The sequence below is a fragment of the Carassius gibelio genome, chromosome B12, assembly GCF_023724105.1.
Source record: "Carassius gibelio isolate Cgi1373 ecotype wild population from Czech Republic chromosome B12, carGib1.2-hapl.c, whole genome shotgun sequence".
Taxonomy (NCBI): domain Eukaryota; kingdom Metazoa; phylum Chordata; class Actinopteri; order Cypriniformes; family Cyprinidae; genus Carassius; species Carassius gibelio.
In genome coordinates, this window is record NC_068407.1 from 8,073,000 (window position 1) to 8,093,830 (window position 20,831).

The 20,831-nt window shown below is 37.3% G+C and overlaps 1 protein-coding gene across 12 annotated transcripts in view; it reads right to left on the reverse strand.

Annotated features, from left to right (window-relative positions):
• Nucleotides 1–20,831, reverse strand: part of ablim1b (actin binding LIM protein 1b) — a 64,564-nt gene that overhangs the window by 7,655 nt on the left and 36,078 nt on the right. For 7 of the 12 annotated variants that reach the window (XM_052570802.1, XM_052570806.1, XM_052570803.1 and 4 more), the window contains exons 3-12: nucleotides 16,153–16,336; nucleotides 14,820–14,929; nucleotides 12,180–12,306; nucleotides 11,894–11,987; nucleotides 6,509–6,596; nucleotides 6,186–6,244; nucleotides 5,750–5,872; nucleotides 5,297–5,341; nucleotides 3,967–4,044; nucleotides 3,348–3,506 (exon numbers count right to left, since the gene is read on the reverse strand). In XM_052570802.1, the coding sequence (XP_052426762.1) occupies nucleotides 3,348–3,506; nucleotides 3,967–4,044; nucleotides 5,297–5,341; nucleotides 5,750–5,872; nucleotides 6,186–6,244; nucleotides 6,509–6,596; nucleotides 11,894–11,987; nucleotides 12,180–12,306; nucleotides 14,820–14,929; nucleotides 16,153–16,336 (1,067 nt within the window). Of the gene's footprint in view, nucleotides 1–3,347; nucleotides 3,507–3,966; nucleotides 4,045–5,296; nucleotides 5,342–5,749; nucleotides 5,873–6,185; nucleotides 6,245–6,508; nucleotides 6,597–10,189; nucleotides 10,557–11,893; nucleotides 11,988–12,179; nucleotides 12,307–14,819; nucleotides 14,930–16,152; nucleotides 16,337–20,831 lie in introns of those variants that run through there. The other 5 variants (XM_052570810.1, XM_052570808.1, XM_052570809.1 and 2 more) reach the window with 2 other exon arrangements.

Below are 20,831 nucleotides of genomic sequence, written 5' to 3' on the forward strand. Positions count from 1 at the left end.
GGTTTTCCGACTGAAATATCTATACATCCTTCAAATAAAATTTGGTTAGTATTTATTTTAGTATTTAAAAAAAATATATAATAAAAATAATTCATGCTATTGTTCAGCAGGGATGCATTATATCAATCAAATGTGCCAGTAATTACTTTATTACAAAACTATTCAGATTTCAAATAAATGCTGTTCTTTTTCATTGTAAATTTTACATTTCATTTAAGAATTTAAAAAAAAAAAAATTATCACAGTTGCCACAAAAATATTAAGAAGCACTATTGCTTCCTTTTGATAATAACAAGAAATGGTTTATTTTGGATTAATGGCTGCTGAAAATGTTACATTTATTATTTTTAAATATGCTAAAAAATATATTATATTACATTATATTATATTAATATATTATAATAGAAAACAGTTAAATGCTATATTTCACAATATTGCTTTTACGTTTGATGATTTTATGATCAAATATGTATATACATATACAGTATTGTTCAAAATAATAGCAGTACAATGTGACTAACCAGAATAATCAAGGTTTTTCGTATATTTTTTTATTGCTACGTGGCAAACAAGTTACCAGTAGGTTCAGTAGATTGTCAGAAAACAAACAAGACCCAGCATTCATGATATGCACGCTCTTAAGGCTGTGCAATTGGGCAATTAGTTGAATTAGTTGAAAGGGGTGTGTTCAAAAAAATAGCAGTGTGGCATTCAATCACTGAGGTCATCAATTTTGTGAAGAAACAGGTGTGAATCAGGTGGCCCCTATTTAAGGATGAAGCCAACACTTGTTGAACATGCATTTGAAAGCTGAGGAAAATGGGTCGTTCAAGACATTGTTCAGAAGAACAGCGTACTTTGATTAAAAAGTTGATTAGAGAGGGGAAAACCTATAAAGAGGTGCAAAAAATGATAGGCTGTTCAGCTAAAATGATCTCCAATGCCTTAAAATGGAGAGCAAAACCAGAGAGACGTGGAAGAAAACGGAAGACAACCATCAAAATGGATAGAAGAATAACCAGAATGGCAAAGGCTCAGCCAATGATCACCTCCAGGATGATCAAAGACAGTCTGGAGTTACCTGTAAGTACTGTGACAGTTAGAAGACGTCTGTGTGAAGCTAATCTATTTTCAAGAATCCCCCGCAAAGTCCCTCTGTTAAAAAAAAGGCATGTGCAGAAGAGGTTACAATTTGCCAAAGAACACATCAACTGGCCTAAAGAGAAATGGAGGAACATTTTGTGGACTGATGAGAGTAAAATTGTTCTTTTTGGGTCCAAGGGCCACAGGCAGTTTGTGAGACGACCCCCAAACTCTGAATTCAAGCCACAGTACACAGTGAAGACAGTGAAGCATGGAGGTGCAAGCATCATGATATGGGCATGTTTCTCCTACTATGGTGTTGGGCCTATTTATCGCATACCAGGGATCTGGGATCAGTTTGCATATGTTAAAATACTTGAAGAGGTCATGTTGCCCTATGCTGAAGAGGACATGCCCTTGAAATGGTTTTTTCAACAAGACAATGACCCAAAACACACTAGTAAACGGGCAAAGTCTTGGTTCCAAACCAACAAAATTAATGTTATGGAGTGGCCAGCCCAATCTCCAGACCTTAATCCAATTGAGAACTTGTGGGGTGATATCAAAAATGCTGTTTCTGAAGCAAAACCAAGAAATGTGAATGAATGTTGTTAAAGAATCATGGAGTGGAATAACAGCTGAGAGGTGCCACAAGTTGGTTGACTCCATGCCACACAGATGTCAAGCAGTTTTAAAAAACTGTGGTCATACAACTAAATATTAGTTTAGTGATTCACAGGATTGCTAAATCCCAGAAGAAAAAAAATGTTTGTACAAAATAGTTTTGAGTTTGTACAGTCAAAGGTAGACACTGCTATTTTTTTGAACACACCCCTTTCAACTAATTGCCCAATTGCACAGCCTTAAGAGCGTGCATATCATGAATGCTGGGTCTTGTTTGTTTTCTGACAATCTACTGAACCTACTGGTAACTTGTTTGCCACGTAGCAATAAAAAATATACTAAAAACCTTGATTATTCTGGTTAGTCACATTGTACTGCTATTATTTTGAACAATACTGTACATACATACATACATATATATATATATATATATATATATATATATGTGTGTGTGTGTGTTGTGTGTGTGTGTGTGTGTGTGTGTGTGTATGCAATTGCTGTACTTTTTATTTTATTTCTATATATTGGTAATGCATAACCAAAATTACCAAAGAGTAGTCCCTCCTGATGATTTAGACAACTTTATACCAAAAAAATTAATAAATTCCATGTAGCCTACAGTAAGTGCAAACAAAAAATGTCGGTTTCGCATTTCTACTAACCTCCCAACCCATTGCTTGATAGGCTTCAATTGTAAGTGTGTCATTGTAAATACATTTTCTGTCTGTTTTAACACAGTCAAAAACAAGTCTAAATTATTGCCTTTGACAATCAACAACAGATGCAGATGAAAAAAACCCGTGAATATCCCTTTAACACGCATCTCCATCACTGCAGGTTGTCCGAGATTTTGATTATGGTCACCAGGTGGCGCTGTGACACTGCTGTCTCTACATAGAGAAGGCGCACAGGCATTTTCAGGTACAGCAGAACAATGTTTAATAGACAAAGGGAACCAAAGAGCAGTCACAGAAAATAAAAACGCACATCTCTCATACATTCTTTTCATGCATAGACATACAGGTAACATGATGACAGGAATACATGCAATGTACGTGATCACATACAGAAATATGAGCGCACTTGCTCACATCTGCTCTGTCTGCAGCCTAAGAGCCTCAACCAATAGTGTTTTTTTGGAACACAAAAGCTTTTATGGTTACTGTGACAGAGTACGGATCTAGGGATGGGATGGTATTATCACAAAGAAGGAGCAGTGGCAGGGTTGGTTCTATTATATGGGGATAGCCTGGTAGCTACTAGGTGGCCAAAGTGGCCAAAACTCCTGTGTTGGTTTGCAAATGGAGACTAGACCAGTGGTTCTTAACCTGGGGGCCGGGGCCCGGTTGAGAACCACTAGACTAGACCTGTCCAGATCTCCAAATTGACATACAAGGATGTTAAATGTATAGAGTATGGCTGTTCACATATGATTGTCTGATTTGAGGTAAGAGCGCTAGTTTGCTTTTTATGAAAGCCACACCTATCCAAAAGAAATGAGAATAAATACAAACATAAGCATAAATCTGCAATATCGTAACGCCTACACAGCCATACAGTGGCTATATATATCATATTAGGTCATAATAGCACATCGATTGTTTATTAGAAAGACACAAAAATTTTACAGTTTGGGTTACCTCTCCGGGGCTGTGCCTTCCGTGTCTTTCCAGGGTGGAGGAGGTGGAATGGAGAGACTCATAGGATATCATGTCTGGACGCTCTATATCATAAATGGCCTTGACTCTGGGGATGGCTGCTAGGTCCTTGTAATCAATAATCTCATTGTCTACTTTTGCCTGGAGGAAGGAGAGGATGAGGGACACAGGGGAGGGAGGAGACACATAGGTGGAGAAACACAAGGAGAAAAGGTGTTGATGAGGAAGAGGTCAGGGCACAGGTCAAAGGTCATCCACATCACATCCGACCAAAGCTACAGCTATCACAAAGCTCATCACACAGGGTGAACGTACACTTATTTGGAAAGATGACCGATTGTTTTTGGAAGCATGGTTATGAGAAAAGCCACAAGGCTAAACATTTGTTTAACAGTGTTATTGTATATGAAATGATGCTACAGATATCAAATACAAGGCGAAGGCAAAGAGCGGAGAGAAGTCGAAGCAAACTCCTGCGCTTTTCCTGCATGTTTTTGGACATTGACCATGGAGTGGACCAGCATCAGAATCCGTTGTGGACCGAGTGGTAAGATCTGACAGACTCGGGAAACGATTGGGGGCGCTGATGTGTGGGACTCACATAGATGGTATGACCTGGAGATCCAGGGATGCTCGAGCCAGGTCTCGAACAGATACTCTCAGACGATGACCTCGTGGGCTGCGGGAGAACGAGATGTTGTGTTAGCAATAAGATGAAAAAAATGCACAAACATATTCCTAAACACACTCAGAGATGCCAGGGGGAAGCTTAAGGGGGAAGCTGAGCTAAAAACTAACGTTTTGTAAACAGTTACTTGTTCTCATGTCGTTCCAAATCTATATGACTTTTGCTTTTGAAAGGAACAGGAAAGGAGAAGGTTTAAATAATGCTCTTTTTCATAAAACGGAAGTGTATGAAAACTGGGACTTTCAAGCTACAAACAAAGACAATAAATGCATCATAAAGTAAATCACGCACTTCATTCATGTCTTCCAAAGCCATACAACAGGCTTTTACTATTACTGAAATTTAATTGAATGTTTAATTGCATGATAATTGCAATTATAGTTTAAATGTACTTTTGAATATTAAGTTAATCTGTATATGTAATTTCAGAATTCTTACATAGTTTCTTGCGAAATACTTCTGAATTGTTACACATCGCTAAACTCATATCATTACATCACGTATATTTATATATATTAGTTATTGCAAATTAGTAATGATGAATTTGCAATTTAGTACATTGACTTTAAATGTACGTAATATTGAGAGTATTAAAGCCAGATAAAATATTATTAATAATGATTAACATTTTTCTTTAAAGTAAAACTTTTAGGATGTGAAGTACACTACACATGCATGTTCAGTCTAACCTAAAATGGTTTTACATAAGGGAAGTCATACAGGTTTTAAAGACATGTGGATGAATGACGAGAGTAAATGATGACAAAATTATAATTTTGTGAAGGAGGCATATTCTTAGGCTTTCATTCAGCACAAGTTAGAAAGCCACAGCTCATATTGCCTCGTACTCCAATGCAAGCCTTCCCAAGATGCATTCTCTTTCATATCATACAATACGCAGCCAGTGCAGCCAATCCCTCAGATATGACTCTTGGTCAAACCTCACCAAAAACACCCAAATTGCACAACTTTAAGAGGAATTTTCTGAATGAGAGGCCATTTCTGTTAGAGATGGTTCTGCATGAAGAGCCAAAGAGCCATCATTCCTGTAATGGTGAATGGAGTGCTGGAAGGGCTTGAGCCACATGCCTGCAGCGGTGAAAAGCGTAATGGTTCACACACAGGCTGTTATGGGGAAATTGGCGAAGGGGGAAAGCCCTCTGCTGCTGGGTGACTGCAAAGGCAGGAGCCGCAAAACACACTCTGGGTTCCTCAATCTGCTGCCAGAAGCAGAATACAGTACCTGCCTTTCTGATTGGTGCAGAGATGTTACTGAGGGTGGAAGGGGCTGTGAAGGAAAAGGCATCACAAGGATATGACATCACACTCAACAAAACACTCAAATCATCCACCTTAGCCAGCGGCCATCTAACTCAAGCACTACATCCATAGTCGCCTACTCGCAGCCTTGCTTGCTATCTTATTCATGCAGGCAGATCCTGATTTTGTGGGACAAAAGGTAATTTTTTTTTTGTGAATTTAGAAACATTTCTATGGGGAGTATGACCTTACTTGCAGGAGGAGAGAGCAAGCATATTCAGTCTTGCTGTGGGGGATGTAAGTTAACTAACATGAAGCTAAAAACAACACACAGCAGTTCAGTCTTGCTTCGAAAGTAAAGCAGGACTCTTCGAGAAAGTCGAGTTAGCCGGAAGCATTGCAGTTTGGAGGGAGTGCAGAGCAGAAGACTGCAAACCTCACGACTGCCCAGGGGACGCTGGCCCAGCCGAGAGCCACCTGGGCCCCGGCTCTGAATCTGAGACTGGGGGTAAAAGATATCAAACGGACTGGGTTTTCCTTTAGGATGTTGCCAAGCTGCCTAAGGAGGAGAATCACAACAGAATGGACAAAATACTCACTGACAAACACACACACACATACACACACATTCTCTTTTCAGCTAGAGCACCTGAGACCTCATTTTAACTTTGGAGCCACTGGGGGAGGTTTTAAAAAGCGCTTTGAAGAATGTGAGCATTTTAAACATCTCCCAAGGTTTTGTAGACTGTTGATTCTGGGAATACTATGAAGGAAGAGCATAGCTAAGTTTTTATTTTTAAACAGAGAGACAGGGCTGATTAATAACTTGACTTACTGGCTGACAGTTATTGTAGAGATCGATAGATACTCACTCTGTACTTCTCTTCCACTCTACTGTTGTTCTTACAGTCTGGATGCCATACTGTAGAACCTGAGAGAGAGAGAAAGAGAGAGAGAAATTCAGATCAAATATGGGTGGGTATATCAGAATTCTTTTACCACATGGTCTATACCAAACTTTTTTCAATAACTAATACTTTTTATTGTATTTTATTATTTTATCCCATTTCAAAAATTTGAAAATCATCTATATTTATGTCAACTAGTGAGATTCATTAGTTTCAGCCTTATTGTGGAAAGTAAGAGCAATGCTTCAATCTTCTATACTAAAGGTCTCAGTAAAATGTTTGCTCACCCTGTAAGTACATCTCCTCTCCCTCCGTGAACATTTGATTGCATCGGCTGCATCGTGCACAGCTTGGATGGTAGTGCTTATCTCCTGCCTGTCAGGGGCAGAGGTCAACATTCAGAGGTCAACATGATTAATAAGAAACACAAGAAAAAAACACTCTAGTGAGACACTGGACAAAATAATATAATGACACTGGACAAAACATACTGAAATTCCTTAAGTGTTGAAGTTTGTGGGAGACAGAGCAGGTGTGCTGTCACTTCATTGCATTTCACTTCTTTTAAAAAAAGCCTCTTTCTCTCCTCTTTCCTTCATTCTTTGTATTTCCACTCCATAATCATGAACGAACCTCTGTTAAGATCAGCAGTCACTTTTTGCAAAGCACACTATCCTGTTTTACTTTACCGCACCACACACACACAAACACACACACACAAAATTCAGCTTTGCCACTGAAGAAATGCATTTATTACAAATATATTAAAATACAATATTTCACAATACTCCTATTTTTTGAACAAATAAATGCAGCCTTGGTGAGCATAAGAGACTTTTTTTCAAAAACATCTTACTGACTGTAAACTTTTGAATGTTAGTGTAGCATACCAGTCATAGCTAAAGCTAAATGTACATTCCACATAATATTAATATGGTTGTGTATGTATGTATCATCACTCATGTGGCCCATCATCTGCAGTACTGTTTCATCATTCTGCTGCTTTCGGTTCGCTCTGGGAATACTGATGAGCCCTGCAGTCCTGACATCTATCTCTCCTTCAAAACATTTTCCTTGAGGCAACACTTTTCTTACTTCCACTTTTCTTCTTTTTGATTTGTACCCTTCATCTGTTCATTTCTCTCTTCTTCTGTACTGTTTTTGTTACTTCTTAAAAGCATAGTTCACTCACCCCCAAATTCTGTCATTGTTTACTGTGCTGAACCTCATATTATTCCAAACCTGTATGACTTTCTTCTTTGGAACACAAAACAAATCATAAAAGTCGCGCATCTGAAATGAACTACAAAAGTCATAATAACTCTTTTGACAACCAAGTATTTAAAAAATATAACAAATTAAAACGTAGTCTCTTCATCATGCAACGTTATTAACTTGCTGCAGAAAAACTGGAATATAGCACTACTTTTGTAATATTTGTACAGTGCATTTTGGAGCTCAACAAAGAGTAGTCAGAATATTCTTTAAAATATCCCCTTCTGTGTTTAATGGAAATCAGCTATATTATTTAAATGTACCAAACGATGGAAATACAGATTATAAAACAACTCAATAAATAATATTAAGTTGGAATTTCAACCATGTTACTGAAGCTATGGTAAGATTTTTTTAAATATACTTATGGGCATTATAAATCTAACAATAACTACTTTTTTTTTTTTTACTATTTTATTTTACTATTTTAGTCCGAAAGGTTTGGAATGATTTAACTGCAAACCCCCCCCCCCCCCCCCCCCCCAAAAAAAAAGAAAAGAAGAGGGATTTGCTCTTTTTCTCCTTTTTCTCATACATTAACATGAGCTATACTGCACAAGGAAACCTAAAGCTTTGTTTATCTCTCTTGTTTCTCATACAAGCACACAATTCAATCGTTTTTGTAGTTGTTCCTCTATCAGCTGGAGCTCTGAGTGTTGAGAAGGGAGTTGCCCATTTGGCTCCTCTGCAGGGGAAACATCCCATGGTCCTCTGCTGTTTCGAACTATGAGGCAATGCAGCTGAAATGCATGATTTCACACAGATGTGACCCCTCAGCTGCCGGGCCTCGTCGCCATGGCAACAAGGCCATGTAACAGTTTTCCAGTAAACAAACCAGAGTGACAACATGTTCTACCTCTCTGTGTAGCTCTCTGTTTGAGACAGACGGCTAGCAGCCATTTCCTATTGCATCACAAGATATCCAACACAGAGAATCTGAATAAAGGGGCCAAGAACAGTCCAGGCCTCTGCTTCAGCCCAGATGAAGGGGTGTGGACAGAAGACAGAGCCAGAGAGAGAGAGAAGGAGTGATGAAGAGAAAACAGCAAGCGGGAATGACGACTGGGACACAAAAAATGTAAGAGATAGAAAAAACAGAAAGTACTTGGATAGATGACTATTATGTTGGATGCTGCTGGTTCCATGCACATGATATTACATTTCTGAATTACGAGAGCAATTACTCAGAAATAAGTTTTATAGAAGTTTTGTAGAAAATGTACTACATTTATTTCAAGATTATTTGTTGAGTCAAAAGAACAACATTTATTTGAAATAGATATGCCTTTACTGTCACTTTTGATGAATTTATTGCATCTTTGCTGAAACAATTGGTCACAATTTATTTTAAGGTTCAATTCTCACTTTTAACAAACTGTTAAATGACTTTTGCCTCAACAAACTCATAATCTTCTTATTAATACTTAGCAGTTGATAATTTTAGGTATTAAGGATGTGGAATATGGTCATGTAGAATAAATGCTTTATAAGCACCAATAAACAACCATTGTGTTACTAACATGCATGCTAATAGGCAACTAGTTAATAGTGAGAATTGGTCCCTAAACTACAGAGTTACCAAACATTTTTTTTTTTACTGACCCCAAACTTTTGAATGTTTGAAAGTCTGCTCTCAAAAAGTCATAAAATTCTTCTGAAGCCAAATTATGTGAGCTATGCCATCCATATTAATTTTAGAGCTCTGTAGTCTTACTCTGTCAACTATTTTCTCATTTGCATTCTTCAAGATTAAATTTAGAGGGGAATATGTAAGATAAAGTTACTGATTTTAACGCAACTCCAATAGGCCTTGTGACCTTCAAAAGAACAACCTGGAGCAATTTCCCTCCGGGTGTCTGGTATATTCTGGATATGCATGTGTGTGTGGTGAGATACTGCAGGGCCAGCTGGTGCGGCACACTTGGCATTTCTAGATAGCCTCATTAGACACTTATTGGAGAGGTTTAATGACTCTTCATTGCAGTTAAATAACTTATCCACGGTTGACATATAGAAGCTGACAGCCCAGAGTAATCAAGCTTACGCAGAACAAAATAGCATGTGTCAGCATCTGTACCCAACATAAATGTTTAATGGCACACACAAAACCAACTGCTAACTGCAAAGTCTTAATTGTAGGCCTAACCAAACCTAAGAGTTCCACAGCAATGTTTATAAGCATTATTCATCCCTCATCAAATCTGAATGGCCTCCTTGGCATGGACGCAATGCCATCTGCAGACTGGCGGCATCTGTCGCTCTCAACATTACATTGAGATTCTACACATATCTGCTTGGATTTATATAGACAGAGAGCTGGTTTTGATCTTCTGCGCTCGCACATGCATAAGATTCCAGAACACTTCCTTTCCACCATCTGTGGCTGCACAGATCCCCATAAACACAGCTAGTCTACTGGAGTGTATGAGTGCAAACAGACTGTGTATGAGAAAGCACTGATGAGAACCGGTAACTAATAGACTGTTGAAAGGTCAGCAAACTTTGACCATGAGCACCCAAACAGCAAAGAAAAAGCTCTTAAGTATGTTGATAAACACCATCCGCATGCTTATATTACGAGTTGCTCCTAAAACTGACCAGAACACACATTGTGACATAACTGCAAACATTTTTGTCTAAAAAAAACACCAAGAAAGAGAAACCAGCCCTATTGAAACTATTAGAGACTTTACCTCTGGCAGGCTGCTCGTGTGGCACCCCAGCCCTGCGACTTTGCAGTTAAATCACTTTTGTCACTTGCACTCTCTTGTTCGAGAGAACTCCTTTATTCCCCTTCAGTCCCGCACGTTTTCCCCTTTGACTTTTTTTGAGAATTTTCCTAAATTCCCCCCTCTCTATCTCACCGTTTTCCCACCCTATCAGAGGGGCCCGGCCTCAAAGGGGCCGTCCCGTGCACAATAGCTAGGCGGGACCTTGGAATCCACCCAGCGGCGCTGCTTTGCTCTATTCCCATTGGACTGGTGTCAGTTCTAAAATGTTTGATAAATGGAGCTATGATGTAATTTCAGCCATGTTGTTGGATGTTGAGATATGTGTGTGTGTGGACTTACGATTCCACTCATTTAGGGGATCCAGATGTTTAGTGGGAGCTGACACATACTGACATGACTATAAAACACTGAAAATCCACAAGAGACCATCTTTAACATCTGTAAGCAGGAAAACTCACAATTGAGATCTCAGGGATATCTCAAATGTGTCTTCTAGAAACCCAATGCGACTGAATTGAGAGCAAATTACTGTAGGTCTCCTGCTTCTCAGATTTTTCTTCTGAAAAGATAGATTCACCAGAAGAAAACTCAGCTCAAATTTGTCAGGAGAAGATATTTTGTTGCTAACAAAAGTCATTTTTCAATTCAAGTGAATCATCAAATTACTAACAATATTAATTTATGGCATGTGTTGTCTATTATTGTATGATGACAATTGGTGTCATTTTTATTTCTCTTAATAACTGTTCATTATATACATCATACAGTAAATGCAAAATGAAACTTCACCTACTTTGAAAAAACACACTATACCTTTAAAAAGTTTGGGGTTATATTGTATTGTAAAAACAGTTATATTGTCAAATATTTTTTTACATTTTAGTAGTTTTTTACTTTTATATATTTCAAAATGTAATTTCTTTCTATGATATCAAAGCTACATTTTCAGCAGCCATTGCTCAGGTCTTCAGTGTGACAAGATCCTTCAGAAATTATTTTAATATGCTTATTTGGTGCTCAGGAAACATTTCTTATTATTATCAATGTTAATAACAGATGCTGCTTAAAATTATTGTGGAAACCATGATAAAAAATAATAATAATAATAAAAATAAAATCAGGATTCTTTGATGAAATGAAATTTAATAAAACAGCATTTATTTAAAACAGAAATCTTTTGTATCGTTATAAACATCAATATTTCAGTTTGGATCAGTTGAGTGTGTTTTTTCTTAATAAACATATGTATAAAAAAATAAAAAATAAAAAAATAAATATATACTTCTTGAAAAGTTTACGGACCCCAAATCTCTTAAATGGCAGTGTATATAGCATAAATTAATTATATTGCATTGCAATTTATAATATTACAATATTTTAATAATATTATTTAAAAATATATCAATATATCTCGGTGATAAATAAATTCTAAATAGATTCACATAAACAAAAATGTATATTGCTTTATCCTCAGTGCATTATTAAGAGATAAGATTGTACTTTCTACCTTATATATTTAAGAAGGCAATATAATAAAGCTGCAACGACCTTCACATCTGGAGTCTAGCTATGATCCATTAATGAGCTTCCTGCTGTATGCAGGCAACTCAAAACTATTAAAAAGAGCCAAGAGGTAAAGTCTATATACACATACTGGTTACTCACCTCCAGAACTTTCCCGGTGATAAACTGATGACAGGCCTCACACTGCACGCCAAAATGGATCTGATAGTCTTTCTCACAGTATGGAGACCCATCCCTTAAAAAAGAGAGCAGGACAGGAAGAGAGATTTATGTTTTTACTCTATTCTATTTCACCTCAATGAAACCAGGATAGGAGCAAAAATTGAATGCTGTAAGAAAAGAGGACAGATAAGAGATGGGGAATTGTAGAGAGAAAGCGGGAGGCACGAGATGGCAAGAGATAAAAAATAATTAAGGCATAGCTCACTTGCTGATGTACTCCCCGCTCAGCACTTTCCCACAGGCCTTGCACTTGAAACAGCCGAGGTGCCACTGGCTGTCCAAGGCCAGAAGAGCCTGACCGTTCTTTATATCCCTGCCACATCCTGCACAGTCTGCAAGAAAACACACACAGATGCAGACCATCAGCAGCCTGAAAATGACATTTACAGACTACATGGTTTTTTGACATGCTAATGAAAAACAGGAAGTTGCATAACAGATTTTATTATAGCCCAAAATATTTTGTTTATCAGCCATTAGCCATGACAAGATTTGGATTTGCTATTCACAAGATATTTAATTTAGTTTAAATTTAATTTAATGTAATTTTGTAAATATGGTATATGCTTGTCATTTTTATAATTTTTTAAATATTATGATTTAAAATTATTTTAAATTAATTTTCAATGCTGTGTAGTTTTCAATTATTTTTATTTCTCGTTTAGTTTTGCTAATTTCAGTACTTTTCAGTCTCTTTTTTATTCCAAGTTTCTCATGTAAAATTCATATTTTATTTCAATTACTGTTGCAAATAGTTTCAGTGAGCAATATCGATGATACATGGTAAGGCATGCATATTATGATTCAAAGCAATTGCATTTTTTTTTTTTTTCGGGGTCACTTGTTCACAAACAATTCTCTCCACTAGATGTCAGTGTCAACTAAAAAAACTCCTTCCATTTCAGACAGGCCTGTTGATCTGCAACACACAGCACTGATTATTCAGACTCTCAGAACTCATTTCAAACAAAGCATATTGCATCCATAAAATTACTGCAGCGATCAATAGTGACTCATCATTATATTTCATGACTAACTGAATAAGGGCCTACAGCACCATTTCTAAAAGCCGAGCATCCTCCCTCGACAAGATGGCGCTTCTTTTTAGTTAATACATGTGTAACGTGTGTAAAAGGTTGAAGGATCAAAATAGCTCATGGTTGTCATCTTCTATTTATGTTCCTTGGATGAAATCCCAAAAGCTTTTTTAAATAGCAGGGATGGATGCGGATGGGTGGGGAGGTCCCAGACGCTGCTGATGTTGCTTGAGGCACGATGGTAACCACTGACAGTGAGGAGAGTATATAATGCACCGCTCTGCATCTAGCTCTCTAATGCATCATTTAAGCCTTCTCAACCTCTGCCTGCACTGTGTGTGTGCTAGAGACCCACTGTGTGTGCGAGAGAGTTTCAATCCACCTATCATGGGTTTATCTAAGTATCAGACTCAGTGCAGGTTTTTAGAAGTGTCATGCCGTATAAGCTTAGTAGGGTTTGCCAAAGAAGCATTATCACAGCTCGAAACAATCAGCACCTTCCAAAAAAAACAAAGCACTTTCATCAGCCTCAAATAATTTCCTGGGGCTCCTGAATGACAATTATTCAGCCAAGCATGACACAAAGAGATATTAAGGAGGGCTCTTTAAGTTCCTGTCTGTGTGTGTAAGTACGGATGCTTGCACATATAGGAGAAGAGGAGAAAGATAACTGAGAAAGAGGGTGATATTTTTGATGAATAGAGAGTTAAAAAACAGCATGCTTGTTGCTTTTTCTATATGTTCTTGAATAAAGGTATTAAATCTTTTGAACAGTAATGTGCGTGTGTCCTGCACCTTTTCCCCACCCAATCAAAAACATTCAAACTCCACTGATACATGGTCTACACAATGTTTTCTCAATCAACCCAATCCCATGATGCAATACTTAGAATTACATGAATTCTCTCCTCTGTAACACAGCAGCTATTAATTGCTAAATTGCTTCTGTAATTATCCATCACCTGATGTTGTTATATAACAATGATTCCCTGCATTATGACAATTTGAGTTTAATGACGAGAGCCATTTACTATAATAAGGAAATCCCAAACCTCATTAAATCGGAACATTCTACACATGCGGAGCCCTGACCTGTCAGCATCCATCAGTCCGGAATTTATCAGAAAGCGGAAGGCCAGAGAAAGTGAGTGAGGCACAGGAGTGCTCTGAGCTTTTCATTGGCTCTGAGCCTCTCTCATTCTCTGTGCCTGTCTGCTTGACTCCTGGGGCCCCGCATCTTAAATTACACCAAGAGAACCCCTAATCTACCGGAGGAGGATGAAGAACTTCCTCAAAGTGAGATAAAAGAGTGGGAGAAATCAAAGAGAGAAACATTTATAAGGAGATTAGCTTTTTCCTGGATGACAGCACAGGAATTGGTCTAAGCATCCTGTCAACTCAAGTAACCCTAGAAGAGTCTGAAATGAAGCACAGAAGCAGGGATCCTTATTACAACAATACTTCAGAATAAATACTTGCCTGTGTAAAAGCCATCATGGTTTTTGGGTGCTATGGATGGGTGCCAGTGCATTCCTATTTGGTTGATAATGTACAGCACATGTATTCTGACTGGTATAAGCCCAATGCTTATACCATGAGACACATAAGACGTATGAAGAGAAAGGGAGCTTCAAACTCGCGACAATGACCTTGAGTCCTGAGCAGTATAAGACCTGGCAACACATAGATACACTACACAATCTAACACAACTATAAAAGGGGGATGACTGTGGGGCAAGCTAAAATCTGAGTAGGACACTAAAACATAACCAATAAGCTCAAACACATGTGTGTGAGTGTGGACTCACTATTAGAGGCGCTGATGTCTTTGGGAGTCGGGGAAGTTGGTTGGATGCAATGCTGACAGAGACAGTCTTTTCCATTAAACGTGACTCGATCACCAGCGGGAAATGGCCGTCTGGCAACAGAAGAAGGATGCAAAGACATTTAGGCATTTACACTAATATTTAAAAGCCTGGCAGTAAAAGTAATAAATAAATTATTCATATTTATGATGCATTAAATCAATGACAAGTGACAGTATAGACTACAAAAAAAAAAAAAAAAAAAAATTTTTTAGATAAATGCTCTTTTGAACTTTCTATTCATCAAAGAATCTTGAAATAAAAGCATATTAAGAAACATAACTGTTTTCGACGATGACAATACATTTTGTTTTTATTGAGCATAAAATCAGACTATTAGAATTATTTCTAAAGGACCATGCAACACTAAAAGACTGGAATAAAAGTTTCTGAAAACTCAGGTTTGTCATCACAAGAATAAATTACATTTTAAGATATATTCAAATAGAAAATGTTAAATTGTTATACATCAGGGGCGTTTCCTCCGAGGAGGCAAGGAAGGCAGTGTCTCCTCAAAAAATTGGATGACAAAATAATTGATATTACAAACATAAATCACAAATATTACTAAATATGGCTTTAAAAGTATTAAAGTTGACACCCGCAGGTAAAGTTACAACAACAGCTTGCCTCCCTTCAGTCCATAGACTTTACAAAAGAGACTCCTTAGTGTGCCGTGACTTTCACAGTTCACAGTGCATAAAATAATGCTAACAGACACCACTTTTGATTTTAATAGTGCATTAGTAAATGTTGAAATGAATAGCAACTAAGCTTAATAAATGCTGTAGAAATTGGCTATTGTTTATTCTTAGTTCATGTTAACTAAAAATACTTCTGGTATCGTCCGTTGGCCGCGTAATTTCAAAATTCAAACAGCAGCGATCCCACAATGCTATGCGGTTGCTGTAAAAAAAAAATGCTTCTACAGTGTAGTTACAATAATTTTACAGGACTGTCCGTTAATTTCCCATCATGCATTTGTATTTACAACAAAAACATGCATACAGTGCGTTGTTGTAAAATTTATTGTAAAAATTACATCAATTGCTAACAGTGTAGTTAACTAATGTTAAATAATGATTTTTTTTAAATTTCTTTCCAAAATATTGTTAAAATTGTTACTGCCTCTAGTTATTAATTTGGAATAAATAAAAAAAAAGCATAAAAACACTATGAAATGTATAATTAGTATTATAAATATTAAATAAAATGATAATATTAATAATATTAATATAATATTAAAAGGGCCTGCTTTTGGGCAACTCTCTCTTACTTGCAAACCGTGCAGACAAAGCATGTGGGATGATAAGTCTTCCCAAGAGCAGTGACCACCTCTCCTTCAACAAAGTCTCCACAGCCATTACAGCGAGTGCCATGAAGCCTCTGGTAGTCCAGCGTGCATAGATACTCCCCGTTCTTCATGAAGAAACCACCTTGGGCCAGGTCACACCCACACACTGAATGGGAATACGAGAACAGAGAAATCAGAAATCAGAATAATTAGTTTAATGAGATCTTACACTACAAGACAGTCTTGAGTGAAATCTGAAACACACCATCTTCAAAATAAATGACACTTAGTTTGGCTCTTTTGAAACACAACTCAGAAGTCACACAAGTGCATCTCTTTTGCACTGGGATTTACACATTTTGGCTGCCAGCAAACATAAGGTCAGGGGGCTTATGCTTGTCTTGGCCAATGTGTCTGAGGACAAAGGCGTATAATTAAAGAGTTTCCTGAGGCTTCAAGATGCTTTCAAGACTCTGGCCCAAGTTCAGACACTTTATATAGGTCTGCATGAAGAGGTGTTTTAGGTCTGTGTCCTTTTGTTAAGCGTGTTTATGTGTAATCCTGCCGTCACACATGCCAAATCTTTCTGAAAGCTCCTTGGCCGGCAGAGACTGATATTTAACAGCTTGTTTAGCATCACATGATACCCCCTTCCTAAAAGCATGGATTTCTCTCACTGCCTCTCTCTTTCTATCTGTTTTTCTCTGTCTATCCTCCTACATTCCAACCTGTAAAGATATTAGGAAGGCAGTTTTTCACCATTTTATGAAAATAGAGTATACATTTAACAGTAAAATACGGGCTTGAGAGGGGCAGGATGTTCAGATGCACTCGAAGTGGTTTAGTGAATCACAACACTGAGCCAGCTGACCAATCTCAGCCCATCGTGTATTTCTGAGGGAGGAGCTTCATAATAACGGGAAAAAAATCAGAAATAAACCAAATAATCAAGGCATTTGTCAGAGAAGGGACAGATCGGCGTGAAATAAGGGTGAATTTTGTGAAAAATAATGCAGTGTTTTTAAATCTAAGCATTAACACATGTAAGACTGCACCCCATAAACAATCAAACCTAAAAAAAACACATACATTTAAACTATTTGTTACAACTGTCATTGACTGACTTTATAAATCTTGAATTTTTTTTTTTTTTTTTACCAAATTCACTTTTCAGTGCAAAAAAAAAAAAATTGAAATGAAGATATGCTTAAATGCACTGTTTTTATGTTTCCCCCTCATCTTTTGATTTGGCATGGTAGGCCATATCAAAGGTCACCACAGGTCAAATTTGGCCTATACGTGCAACAGAACAACAGAACAGCAATGCATTTGTTTTTGACTGTTTCGTGAACCTAGGAGAGGAGGTCATTCTGACTTTGCTACGACAATCTGGCGCTTCTGAAGCAGCTACTGTAAGTATGTATTGCTATTAGTTTAAGTATTTGCTATTGAATGTTCCAATGCAGAGATTTGCATATTGTGTATGTGTGCGCACACGTGTATGTGTGTGTGTGTAAGAGAGAGAAAGAGAGAGACAGGGTAACACAGTAGAGTCAGCTGTCTTAACCACTCGTGGCTTCTGTACTGCAAACAAATATAAGCTTTATCATTACGTCTGTCAAGGCACTCTGTTCCCCTTTCGGGCTTGGACTGATTGTTTAACTAAGGACATTATTATCCATCATTACATTTATTTTGAAAGATGAAGCTCCCAATTATGGAAAGGGGCATTACATTTCTGACAAATGCTTGCCGTGTTCGGCCAATCACAATGCACTGTGTAAGTTGGCCAATCAGAGCAGACTGCACTTGTCTGAAGGAGGGACTTTGTAGAAAAACGATGCATTTGATAGAGGCGGGGCATAGAGGACCTACAATAATGTACAGTATTTGAAAAATAATGTGCTTTTGAACATTAAAACATGTCAATATATTCTGTTGCACCAAATACACAAAATAATGATCTTTAAAAAAGCATCATATGACCCCTTCAAAAATGAATTAATCATAATTTTGTTTAAACGTTTTTGACAGTATGTTTTCAACACAAATCCAAAATGTTATTTGCAGTCTCATTTCCACAGCTGTTAACATATCTTTTGCCTCATTGAAGCGGTCTTCTGTTTCTGGAAGATTAGGTCCATTCAGACAGCAAATGTGACAAGCAGGTGGCTGTGGAGACGGCAGTGATTAGCCTCAGAGAGTGAGAGAGAGAGAGAGAGAGAGATGGGTAAGAGTCGCAGCCAGTGCCCTCACTTGTGTCTGGTAACCTTCACTGACAGGGTGCAGAATGCCAGGATGCTAGTTTAGAAAATGTCATACCCATTAATGTTTTTTCACACACATCTTGTAACTACAGGCCACAGGAACACAACTGCCATTCTCTTCACTGCCATCCTGGGCCATCTACAATTAAATATTTTAAAGTTAGTTGTTTTTTTTCAGACAACAATAATACTATTACAATATAAGAAATATTTTTAGAACTTGTCAGTAATCTTTGGTTTATTTGCATATATTTTACAAGAAAATAATAATAAAAAAATCACATTTAATTCAATGTTTTACATGCTGTTTCTTTGTCATTAGTTTAAAATGTACACACGTTTAAAAAACAAATTCTACACCAATGTATTTTAGTATATAAAGTATTCAAATGATTTTTTATTATTTTATTATTTTTAAATATAATTTTATTATTATTTTTATTATGTTTAATTGATTCTATTTTATAAGTTACAATAATGGAAGTAAGAACTTGTCATTTAGCCCATTTCTTACCATTTTATTGTTGTCTGGTACTGATTCCAGCTATATTCAAGGCCCTTTGTTACAATGAAAAAAAAGCACCACCTTCTGGTAAAAAGTAGTATTGTTAGGTGAAATCTACATATATCTCCTACATAAACCTTTCAAAGCGTGTCTTTCTATATAACCTTTTCACCTTCTAAAACATGTCTATATATGCTTATAAAACTTATGTCTTCTTAAAGGAAAAGTTCACCCAAAATATTTTACTTTATCATCATCTACTCACCCTCAGGTCGTTCGAAGCCTACAAGTTTCTTTCTTATGTTGAACACATAAAGAACCAGAAAATAGTTGTTGGTCCCCACTGACTTCCATAGTTGGGAAATAAATACTATGGAAGTCAATGGGGACTAATTCTTCATTTTCTTTTGTGTTCAACATAAGAAAGAAACTCGTACAGGTTTGGAATGACATAAGGGTGGACATAAATGATTAAAAACTTTTCAATTTTGGGTGAAGTATTCCTTTAACAGAAGAGAAGCAGTAGTTACATGGACTGGAGTGTCTGGGAGTTCAGCTGTGTCTGTGTGTGTGTGTGTGTGTGTGTGTGTGTGTCGTGAGCAATGACGCAAGTGTAATGACGCTCTCAGCTGTCTGTCAGATCCCTTCTCAACAGAACAGCCTGTTAACTCCTCCCAGAACAAACATCCATCCATCCTCTCAATTACTGAGACAACCTCTCCATCCTCACACTCTGCCTCTGTCTGAATGGATACAGGAAAAAAAGGATTCATATGAACTACTGGAAAGATTTAAGAAGAGTAGAGACTCGAGATTCAACTCAAATGTGACTTTTAGTTCAGATTCAGTTCATATACTATGACACAAAGGGCATCAGAAACAAAGCCAAGTTACAATCTGTACAGAGTGCAGAAGTGCAGAAAGCCCCGGGTTTCCCAAATAGTATATGATGACATCAGCTTTCACAGACTTCATCGATATTTGAATGAGTTTCCCCGCATGCTGTTTTCTCTCTGCACTTTAGTGGACAGTACATGGCTTTCTCTCCACTTTGTTTGAGACCTCTATTCTGCATGGAGAGACATCTCACCCTAGAATATACTGTAACAGCAGTGGGATGTACAGACAAACACAGTCTCTGTGAAGTCACCTCTCATCTTTTTACTGCGGTGAGATTTTATACTTCATTTTTATGCACTTAATCACTCTGTGAGATCAGCTAATGGAGCAGATCAAATGATTCCCAAACAAGAACCCAGGCTGGCATAAGGGGCCCTTTGGCACAGAGCATGGGACCATTTATTATCCATGTGAAACTACCAACAGCACTGTTGTGACAAAGCACCACCATGTTGAATGCCAGGCCTGTTCAGCCTCATTACTGGAGATCTCAGGCTGAATACAGTATATGGGTGGGTTAAAAGAATAGTTCATTAAAAAAACTCATTCATTAGAGAAGCAACAATGTATCACCAGCATCTTTCAGTGAATCAGTAGATCTGGTTCACAAAATAATGATTTGTTCATAAACAGGACTGATCCAGAACTTGATTCAGTGAAGTGATTTTAATGATCAGGTTAATTCTCACACAATGATATTGTATTAATTCAGGTGGCCTATAAATATCATAGTGACTAATTTTTGATATGCTCATGGTGCATTTGCATTATTTTTAAGGATTCAATCTTCATTATGTGTACTTGCATGGAGAAATGAACAATATATTATAAAATGGAAGAAACAAAGTCATGTGAGCTTGGAATATGAGCTAATTTTGGCAAGTTCTCCAGATTGGAGACATTATGTGTTTTTTTTCTGCATTGACAGAGTCTAATGGCGACACATTATCCATGCTGCTTGTCTTGAGGTGTGTACTGTATGCACATTG